The sequence below is a fragment of the Falco rusticolus genome, chromosome 14, assembly GCF_015220075.1.
Source record: "Falco rusticolus isolate bFalRus1 chromosome 14, bFalRus1.pri, whole genome shotgun sequence".
Lineage (NCBI taxonomy): Eukaryota > Metazoa > Chordata > Aves > Falconiformes > Falconidae > Falco > Falco rusticolus.
Window position 1 is genome coordinate 12,412,579 of NC_051200.1, and position 11,081 is coordinate 12,423,659.

General features: G+C 57.1%; 1 protein-coding gene and 1 long non-coding RNA gene across 2 annotated transcripts; both read right to left on the bottom strand.

Moving 5' to 3' along the window:
• Window positions 1–534: 534 nt before the first annotated feature.
• On the bottom strand, window positions 535–11,025 carry PRRG3 (proline rich and Gla domain 3). Its single transcript, XM_037408431.1, is given in 8 exon segments — window positions 535–2,404; window positions 2,407–2,586; window positions 2,589–2,681; window positions 2,683–2,720; window positions 2,723–2,846; window positions 3,375–3,535; window positions 7,602–7,643; window positions 10,945–11,025. Coding segments are annotated over 7 exon segments (699 nt in total). The 5' UTR covers window positions 7,609–7,643; window positions 10,945–11,025; the 3' UTR covers window positions 535–2,308.
• LOC119157468 lies at window positions 5,292–7,595 on the bottom strand. Its single transcript, XR_005107534.1, has 2 exons — window positions 6,757–7,595; window positions 5,292–5,766 (listed from the first exon to the last, which is right to left on the bottom strand). It is a non-coding gene; the product is annotated as an uncharacterized LOC119157468 (long non-coding RNA).
• Window positions 11,026–11,081: the final 56 nt, after the last annotated feature.

Consider the following 11,081-nt stretch of genomic DNA (forward strand, 5'->3'; position numbering starts at 1 on the left):
CATTTGGGATGAACGACAGTTTTAAACACTTCTGAATGGGGACAGAGTCCAAGACCTGACCGTAAAATCTGGTTTTGAAAGGGCTTAAAATAAATCCCGCGCTGCCCTGGTCTTGCTATTTAAAGGGGATTATCTAAGAGGTTTAGGAGCATACAGAGGAACAGCAAGACAACTTGTGCACCTAAATCCCCTCAAAGACCTTAGGAAATCCCTCTGCGTCACCTACCAGCTGGTCAGGGCTCACAGGACTCTCGCCAAGAGTTGTACCAAGTGCCCAGGGAAGTCAAAAGCTCGTGTCGGATGCGTGCGGTTCACTCCCAGCGCCACAGCAGTGCACACACCCAGTTTCCCGAGATGGTCCCCTCCTCGCTGGGGACTGTGATGCAGCCGTGCCTGGGGGGAGTATTGGTGACATTTTCCCACAGCTGCTTCTGTTGGCCCACAGAGCTGAGCCCCAGCAACCCCACAAGATGGAAAACCAGGTGCACCCAGCAAGACATCCCCTCTGTGGAAAAAGCCACCCTGTGCCACTCAGACAGTGAGGGTTTTTTTAATAAATACCTTTTTTTGCACAAATATACCAAGTTTTACAGAATACAAACTGCAGGGATAATGACCGAGCATCAAAGACAGAGGATGCAGAGCGCCCTTCTGGCTCCCTCTGGTCTTTTTCCAGGCTCTGACCCCAATGCTCGCTGTCAGGTCTTCCCATAACCCAGATCTGCTAAGGCCGAAAGGCAGAGTAAAGGTCTGGGAGGGGACAGACGAGGTGCCAGCAGCTTCGAGCCCCGCGTGTCCCGCCCCAGGAACAGCCGCACCGAGCAAGCCTCAGCCCTGGGCTGAAGCACCCGCTGTGAGAGCACTGCTGGGACCGGGCGGTGGGCAGGCGGCCGGTGGATGTACAATAGCCTTTCTGTGCTGGGGACACTGGTGCTGGGGTGAACAAGGAGGGGTGGCAGTGCTGGGAGCTTCTCGGCTACTCCTGGGGGGCTGGTGAGCGCAATCCCCTTTTTAACCCTCAGACGTGCCTGGCAAAGACAGCTCCATTGCTTGGACCCCAAAAGCAGCTGCCCAAGAAAAGGGGACACTGGCTCTTCTCTGCCCTGGCACCACAACCACCCAGTCAGGGTCTGGCCCTACTCCTGACCCACCGGCATCGCCAGATCGTGGCGTGGTTGATCAGTCAGCTCTCACCTCTGCAGCCACTTCTGTCAGCAGGCCCTCCCATGCCACGGCCACCAAGCACTCTGCTCACCAGAGGGGCCTGGAGGAGTCTGGGGTTTCACATTCCCCTTTACCTGCTCTGGAGGACAAAGAGAGGCCAGGCAAGATGGAGAGGTTTGGGGTAAGGAGAGGGGAGGTTTGGCCCATCTGCAGGCTCCCTGTGCTGGCACCCCACCTCTGGGGCAGACACGGGACAGGCTATGCTCCACGAAAGAGGAGCATCCCCACCGCTCAAAGTCACAGGACCACGTTTGGTCAAGGTAAGAGATGACCCTGCCGGCCAGCTCCGCTGCAGCCAGACCTCCAGCTGCCCAGCACCCCACAGGGAGAAAGCAGAGAGCATTGGGAAATGGACCTGCTACTCCAAAGTCACTTACCTCATGTACAAGACCACCATGAGCCTTTCCCCCTTTCCAAAGGGATTTAGGAGATCAGAGAGCACCTCCCTGCCTGCTCTTCCCTGATCTCCAGACAGTGAGTATTGCTACAGGCACCACAGGATGACCAGGCTCCCCACTCCCACCTGGCAGCAAAATCCACTCAAGGGAAGCACTTTGTCCCCACCACAGAGCATGGGCACCGACTGTGGGGATTGGCAGAAATTCACCGCACAGCTCCTGCATCCCCAACTCCTAATCAAGCCCCTCGCAGCAAAACAGGGCCCAGCGAGGGACATGGGGTAAGGCTGAGCAGTGCCCCGGGGAGGCAGCGAGGCTATTTTAATCATGAAAAATGTTATGTCTGTTTGAGGGGGAAGTGAGGAAATCAAATGCATCACGGGGAGACCCCCACACTGAGCCAGGAACAAGCTCCCACTCTGCTCTGGCTGCTACAGCACTTACGTGAGCAGGGAGTGAGGGCCAGGAGATGGCTGGACGGCTCCAGAGCCATCCTTGCAGCCCAGCCTCACCCCACTTGGGGACAGCTATTTTTGGTTAGGAAGGTAAGGCTACTGTGTGATGGCACCAGCTTGTACAGGTGAGACAGGGTGCCCAGTGGCACCTGCAGGGGGTCCCGGGCACAGCGAAGGGAGGGTGGGTGGGTAAGTACAAGTGTGTGAAGAGGCAGGAGGGAGGCAGACCCACTATTTGCCTGCAGCAGGGGCACTGGCCACAATCTCTTCGTACTTGGGCGGCGGGTCATTGTAGGAGACGCTGGTCTCTTCGCCACTGCTGCTCTCCAGGTGCCCGTCACCTCCTCATAGGAAGGCGGAGGGGTGGCACTGGACAGTCTGGAGAGGACGGAGACCGAATGCTCCGGCAGGTAGAGGGTGCCATCTTGCTGGGGGGTGCCCCCAGCTCTGCCATCTCCAGCCACCCGGTTGCTCGCTTCTCGCTGATACTTGCGTTTCCCCTTGGCTTTGCGACCGCGTCCCGGTACACCATGACCCTGGGGAGGCTGCGTCCCGTTCGGCTGGCCAGGTACGGTTCTGGGCATAGGAAGGGCGGGTGGCGGGTGGGCCTTCTGAAGCTGGCACCTCCAGATGATGAAGAGGCGATGACTATCAGAAGAGCCACTCCCAAGAGGGGCACTACCACGTACATAGCGTCTGAGCGCTCCGTGCTGTGCCCGGGGTCCTTGACAGAGTAGACTGAGTTGGTGTAGCCCTTCCAAAACTCCATCTGTGGCAGAACAGAGAAGCAACCATCATATGCTGTAGGTGGGACAGCACCCCCTGACCACCACCAGCAATAATCAGTGCCCTCCCTAGGCCCACAAAAGAGGCGGTTTTTCAGCCGTCCCCCACCACTCTCATCAGAGCTGCCAGCACCTGAGGTGCTGTGAGAACCAACACAAAAGATCACGGGAACATCCCTCAAGAGCGGCCAACAGTCCCCATACCAAGCAGGAGAAATTTGGCTAACGCCAGCCCCAGCGTGGACAGTCGGGGACAACAGCACAGATTTCCCACATGTGCCATGGCAGTGCCAGCTCAACCTGCAGCCGCGGGCAGAGTGTCCTGGCAATACCACGTTAAGGGCATTGCCTGGGAAGGGAAAGTCGTGCTGGGAAGTGAGGCCACAGCATTCTGCCTGCGGACAGAAGAGGACAAAGGGAACAGGAGAGGCTGCTGCCCCCTTCTCTGCCTCCCACTTGCTAAGGCAAAAGCTCTCACACATCCCCTGGGGAGCAGGGCAGGTCAAACGCACCGTCTTCTCCTGGTTCTCGAACACTTCTTTGACCTCCTCATAGCTGCAAACCTCCTCAATGCACTCCCGCTCGATGGTGCCCTGCCGGATCTCCTCCAGGAAGCCGTTGGCTCGAGGAAAGCGCTTCAGGACGGAGTGGGCATTCCTGGCCCCCAAGAACACTGCAACACAGAAGGTAGAGACACGCTGAGCAGAGACAACCCCACATTTGGCCTCTGTCTAGCCAGGCTTTCCAACCTGGCTTCCCACAGAATTTTGGTGATACAGGCGTTCGAAACACCGAAAGCCCAGGGCTACAATTCAGTTAGCACAGCAGAGTGAGGGAGAGCAGAGGAGCACAGGGATCTTGGGGTCTGCCTGGAGACATATGGCACCAGAAGCATCCTTTCCAGCAGGGCTGAGATGCTAGAGACATTGGAAGCAGCAGCTGCAGACCACACAGGGCAGCTGGAGACAGAAGGCTCCAAAAACCACTTGTTTTCAATCTCTTGCCCTTGACAGGATTTCACTTTCCTGCACCTTTGCTGCAGGGCAAGGGAGATCCCACTGGGTGAGCAAGACCCTACAAGGCCGGGATGCAGAGCTCTCTGCCATGACACAGGGCCAGCACCAAGATGGACTCACAACATACAGTGCAGTGCGCATCATCCCACAGTCCCCCCGCACATCACCCAGAGCCTCCTCTCCTGCTTCGTACCTCCACAGTCCCCCTAGGAGGAGGGGCAGACAGCCTGCTGGAAGCTGGTGTCCCTGCTGCCAGCTGCTGCGGGGTCATGCAAGCTCAGCTGGCTTCAGGGATGCTGTTCAGGTCCCAGAGAAACCACTGTGTCTTCTCCCAGGCCTGGGCCCAACAAGGACAAACATCCCAAAACACAGGGACAGCACAGGGGGTCACGATTCAGGTACTGGAAGGGGCTTGAGCAACCTCTCTTCTCATCCCTACTGCATTTTGGTGCAGAGGCCTCACAAACCTTCCTCCGCTCCCAAAGCCTGGGAGACTCTATTGCCCACATCAGATCTTCCCACAGAGCACGCAGTCAGGAAGCCAGACAGAGCAGGAGCAGCACATTCCTGCCTGCAAGAGACACAGCCCTTTCAAAGCCTCTCCCCCCACACACTGCAGGAGGGAGACCTGCATGGGGTGCAGGGAGCGAGTACCTACCACGACCTGCAGCAGCACAGGAGAGGCAAACAAGTTGCCCAGAAAGCAGAAACTCCACACAAACCACAATCCTTCCAGGAGCCAAACATCCCATGCATGCATTTTGTAAGAGTTTCTGTAATGCAGCTCAACACACTCGGCAGTAGACTGGCACCACCTTTTCCCACCAAGCCACGTAATCATGCTGCTTCCCTTGAGGAAGATGAATCGGTTCAGCTGGCTGATCCACAGAAACCTATTTACCTCCTTCACCCTCAGGCTCAGTCTTCCATCGGATCAACCAGACGAACCAACTCACACTGCAGCAGCATAAACAGATGCAGGACAAGGAGGCAATGGAGACTCCCATTAGACCAGCTCAGCTGTAACACAAAAATACTCCTTCAGCAAGGAGCTTGGTTGAAGATCAAATGCAACAGTAAAAAGCTACCAACTTCTTCCATTAGGAGCCTTTTACCAGAGAGACCAGCAGGTTTCCTTCTGCTTAACTTCCATGTATCCTGCTCCTAAAACAATACAGCAAGGTATTTGTGAGAGTACTTGTAAATATCAAGGCAGGGACAAGACCCTGGCATAAGCAACTACTACTGTGCTACACCATCCCATGCCTGCAGGCACTTTGCTCTTTTTGTGCTGTGTAGGTGCGTTGTCCCCCCATGATTATTGACGGCTTACTTCAGTGAGAGAGTTTGCAGAGGGCTGAACCACTGAGGTGCGACATGAAGAGGCAGCATGAATGAGGTGAGTCAGAGACCTTCCCTCAGAATCAACTTTATTATGCAAACCTTTTGTGGTTTTCTTTTTACAACGACAACCAAAAAAGCATTTTCAAGAGGCACAGAAGGCATCTTGCAGGAGGGGCAGGGATCAGCTTGCCTTGGCTTTCCACAGCTGACGAGGGGCTATCCTGGCTGGAGAGGGAGCAAGTTGACTGGCTGACCTTCTCTTGAGCCTTTCCAGAATGAGATGAATTTTGCAAGACCACCATCTCATTCTGCAAATGTCCCATCCTTTGCTGGAGAAGTCTGGCCTCACCTCCTCTGCCTCCCGCCCTTGACCGAGCTGCGGTATCAACTCTCCCCTCCTCAGCACTTGAGTCTGAGCCTCCTTCCAACTTTCCTCGCACACCTTGGAGCAACAAGCTTGGCCACAGATCTCACTGTCAGGGGTTTTCATCCCTGCAGATACATCACTTGACCCCTTCCTGCTTTGCCACGCTGAAACTGGCCACTGTGACGGGAAATAAAACAGACAGGCAGGTATCACCAGCAATGTCCAACTAAAAGCATGCTGTGATGGAGATGTATGCCTCTCCCCTCATCCAATTCCCTCAGGGACCTGGAAATGGCAGAAAAGCAGAAACTAAGTCGCTGCTCCCTCCCCTGTTTTGCATGGAAAAGCGCAAAGACCACCCACGTGCCCTGGGGACCACAGCAGGAAAAGCAGTGGCCTTCAGGAAACAAGAGCTTTGCCACCTCTCATCTCCAGCCTGGATCCCCAAGTTGAAACCAGAAGCAGACAGCTAAGCAGGTACTGTCCCCAAACCGCGGGGCAGAGGGGACTTCCCGAGGCCCAGCAGCCTCAGTACTGACCCCTTGTGCCTCTCCAAGCCTCCCCACACCAGCTGGAGAACCGGTGCTCAGGAAAGATCAGAGCTTTAGGCAGGGGAAGCAGGAGCAGGAGCCGGGTTCACTGCATCCCTGCTGGGTTTCCCGAGGCGCTGCTGGCCCCTGGTGGCGGCAGGCTGGGCCACACTGCTGCCCCACAGCTCTGCTGCCCCACAGCTCTGCTGCCCCACAGCTCTGCTGCCCCACAGCTCTGCTGCCCGGCGTGGGGGGACACCCCTGGGGCTGCTTCTCTGCAGAGTGTCACGTAGCTGTGTCTGCGGAGGGACAGCCATTGCTGCACGCTGCCAGAGAGCACACGACAGTGAATACGCTGACCACCACATGCCCCTTCTGCATGTCAGGGTCACCACAAAGGGGACTGTTTGGCGGGGGACGCTGCCACCACATGGGACATCTCCCACAACCAGTAAGTGCTGGTGAGCCCAGCACCTGAGCTCCTGGAGGGAGAAAAGGCAGTGATGGAGGAAGGCAGGGACCCAGCTAGGTTACCTTCCTATTAACAGAAGATTTAAAACTGCTTTAAAAAGCACTGCCCGAAGATCGCTGCTGCCTGCCCCAGCTAGCATAGCACAGATAATGAAAGAAGGCATACCTGTCATCCCTGGGGGTCCTCTCCTGCCCAGAGTGGCTACTGCCTCCACCTTCATAGCTGGCTCTGGCGACACCTCGAGCAAATCTGGAGATTCCAGCCAGAATCTCTACATCTCCCCATTCAAAACTAGCGTCCTCCCTGAGCTCCCATCCTTTGCATCACATCTGTGCAGGCTGCCCAGTAAGAGCGAGGAGGGAGGGTCGAGTCCAGCTCTTTACAGGACCACACGCCATCCTCACACCCTGCATCCTCACGCGTCTCTGCCCAGCTTTAGCTGCTGGCCCCGAGCAGCTCCATCTGCCAGGCACTCCTCCAGACACCAAGATGCAGCGAGCTCCCAGCAGGGGCCGAGTTAGACAGCTGCCCATCCACTGAGAATGCAGAGCCCTCGTGCCACTAGCCACACAGGCTACAAGGCAGCGTGGCCCCCAGGATTGGCACCCTCGTGGGATGTCTGTCATGGGCCAAGAGGAACACTGTTGCTAGATGTCAGCCAGACGTGGCAACCCCTGCAGAGGGGCCAGACCACTTCAAAGAGGCTCAGGGAGGCCTGCCTTGGACAGCAAGCATCATGCAAATAAAGAAATGCTGCAGTGCAGCGGGAGTCCTGGAGAGGCCAGCCCTTCAGCACCACCTCAACTCCCACCTTGCACAGGAGAGAGAGAAGCACAGGTCAGGCCAGACCTCAAGCCTCAACCAGTGACAACAGCCGATGGCATCTGCTCCCCACAGTAACACCCCCAAAAAAGCACAGGCACCCCTTCCTCGAGAGGTGGCTGCCAAATATCCCCCTTCTCTCCTCCAGCACCACCGCCATCTCTCCGTCTTGACTGGGGAACACTTACTTGCCATGCTGCCTCACTCGGCTACAGGGGGCTCCTGCCTACCTGCAGGGAAGAAAACAGGAGAGTCACTGACAGCTTCAGTTTCACCCCCTGAAGCCCAAGACCCTCCATCACCCAGGGTCAGATCCATGCAGAAGAAGCAGGGGCGCTGTGGCGAACCCACGACAGTCCCCAGCCAAGCAGCACCTCTTCAGAGGGCCAAGGACTCACCATCTCCCCACTCACTGCGTGGCTGGAGGGGCTGAGGGCACCCTCAGCTCTCTCGCAGCCCAGGGCAGGCCTCCACCATACTTGCTCACCCGCCCAGGGTCCTGCCCTAGCAGCCCAGAGGGCTGCAAACAAGCAAAGCAGGAAGGGAAGAACTGGGATGAAGGACAGTCCCTGTATCTCATCAGCAGATAAGATGACCTGTGTGTCAGAAGCTGCTGGGAGCAACCTGGTGCTCTTGCCTTCCACAAGAGATTGATGGATACAGGTAAAGCAGTCATCCTGTTTTAAATCAACTTCACAGCCATGCCAGTTCTCACATCCGCAACTCCCACCCAGAATCTGCAACAAGCATGGCCATACTGTTTTCTGCACTGCCATAAAGCTGACTACACAGCAGGAAAGAAAAGGACATGCATCTCCTAAAGGTTGTTGGGTCAAGCTAAGGGCAGCAGCGAGACTGACAGAGCTCCCCACAAACCCAGGACAAGAGCTCTCCAGCTGGAAAAGCACCTTTTGTGCTTCAAAAGCAAAACTAAACTAAACAAAACCCCACAAGAGCGAAACAAAGTCCTGCAGAAGAGGAGTATATTCTACTCTGCTCGCAGGAGTTTCACTCACTTGTTTTTCCACTCTTTGTCTTCTCCTTGTGCTCAATGCCCCACCAATCAGACTATCCTGGGCAAACTCATCTCCTCTCACCTTGGGTGACATGGCAAAGCCACGACTCTGTCAGGAGACAGAGACAGGACTAACCAGCTTCTACACTGATTTATTGTGGATGAAGGAGCAAATGCAGTTAGAAACAGCAGAAAATAAAGCAGATGCTGATCTCAGATCCAGGACTTCAGACATTGAGAGTTATCCCAAAAGTGCTTGAATCCACTCAGCTGGAGCGAGGTCAGGGACAGCACAGAGCTGTCCGTGGGGCCAGCAGAGCTGGAAACACACTTCTCATTTCAGGTAAAAGGTGGGCATCCAGCCACAGAACGGCTGCTGCACGCCACCACAGTAGGCAGTACCACACCTCACCAACAGCCACCTTCCCAGTAAATCCAGCACCTCTCCCTGCCAACATCAGGTTCTTGTGGGTTTCTGAGGTTCCTGCACCAAAAGCGGCAAAGGCCAGCAAGCCCAGAGCTGTCTCCAGAGGGGAAAGCAGCTTCTTTCCAACAGTTTGCGAAACTAAGATTGCAAACCTCAGTCTGAAGTTTAAGCAGGAGGGAAAGCAGCAGAGCACCAGAATTACATAGGAGGGGTCTGCCAACTCCGGCGCCCACAGTCCACACCAGGAGGCCTTTTCTTGAGAAACTGCACATCCAACCCCACTTCTCTGAGCCATCCTGGGGGATATGAGGGCAGCTGAGAGGTCTCTGGATCCATGCATTCCCCCAAAGGCTGTCAGCTCTGAGCAGGACCACCTGACCTGCTTTTGTTGACATCAGGTTTTATTAAGAGACCAAAACTCACAGGACAAAAGAACACATGGCACAGAAAGCTTGCCAGTTTCCACACAAACCCTCTGCATCACTCGTTGTTACAGGCATTCTCCCCCTTTGACAGACAGGAGAACAGACACACGGAAGAATATTCAAGATCACATTTGTCAGGACCTCCAGCTCCATAACCCACATCATCAGGCAACACGTTTAATGCATCAGGAAGATTTTGTCTTTAACTTTTTTCTAAGCATCTGTTGCCAATGCACCCAGTGTCACAGCTCAGAGATGGTTTTATTCCAGTGCAACAATAAGGCAGGTGTATGCAAGCCTACAAGCATGAGCGATGCCTGCAAGAAGGGCAGACATCCCAGACACTTATTTTTATTTCCACACACAAATTCCTAACCACCTCTCCCCAGCTCCGATGAGTAGGAAAAGCTGGACCACCGCACAGCATCCCTCCTGCCTCCACACAGCCGTGCAAGCCAAGAGAAGCCTGAAGCCAGCGGCTGACCTAGCAGACGCCCACCCAGTCCTGGTCCCCCCCTCCGGCTTCCCAACACGCGTTCGCCTTGTCTATAAATACCCCATCGATAGGAGGTTGCCAAGGCAACTGTGAGGCGGTGCGAGAGATGCAGCCATGAGAGTGAGGATGCTGCAGTTGCACATTTGTGTCTCCCCCGGGCTCCCCCCATCTCCACCCCCGCTCCTGTCACCAGTGCCAGAGGAGGAAATCGTGCTGGTAAAATATGGTGCGCACACGGTGCCAGCCCCCCGCAGACCTCCAGCAGGCGCGTGGGGGGCACACCGGGAGGTGGCACCTCCTCACTAGGCTGGGGGGTACTGGTACAGGTCAGGGGGATCCACGGATGCCAGCAACATGCCACAGCATGCAGGGAGGCTGCTGGCTCTTCTGGCATCACGTAGCCACGGCTGCCAGCCGCTCAGCAGGATCCTAGCGATATTTGGGGTTTTCTGTGCCAAGATCCACAGTGAGGAGAAGAGGCTGCACCAGCTCCGCTTGCCAGGGGCCATGGGGTCCCCACAGGCTGCCAGGAAGCCCTGCCCTCCCAAAACAGCCTTCGGATCCCACCCCACACGGCCAGTCCTCGCACAGCCCTGGGCCAGCCTCTGCCCTGGCCCCCACCAGCACCCGCCCCTCCATCCCAGCACCGGCCCTGCCTTGCCCAAACCCCACTGCAAATTATTTCCATCACCCTCAGCTTCTGGCGTCACTCCACAGCAGGGTCCCCCCCAGCTCACCTGCCCCCTCAGCCCGCACGTGAACTACCCATGTGTGGGGGCTTTCTAGTCCCAGATGAACCCCACCGCCACCCCTTGCCCACCGTCACCACCCACATGCCCTGCCCACTGCCACCGCCACACAGGACCCTGCCCCACCGTCACCCCCTGCCCCACCGTCACCCCCCTGCCCCACCGCCGCCGCCACACCCCTGCCCCACCGTCAGCCCATGCCCCACCGCCACCCCCGCCCCCACAGCCCCCTGCCACCTCCGCAGCTCCTCTCTTCCCCAAACGCCCAGGGACCCCCTTTGCCACCTCCACTGCCCCAGCCCCCCATAACCGGTCCCGCAGCTCCTGTCCCCCGCCCCACCGCCGCCCTCGCTCCATGACACCCCCCCACGCCTCCCCTCCCGCGCCCCTGCGCCCCGGCAGCGCCGCCCCGCCCGTACCTCATGGCGGCCTCGCGTCCCGCCGCAGCCGCTCCCTCCCGCCGACGGGGAGGGGAGGGGAGGCCGCACCCCCGCCCCGCCTTCCCCCGCCCCGGCCCCGCCCTCCAACCAATAGGAGCCCCCCGCGGCCGGCGCGC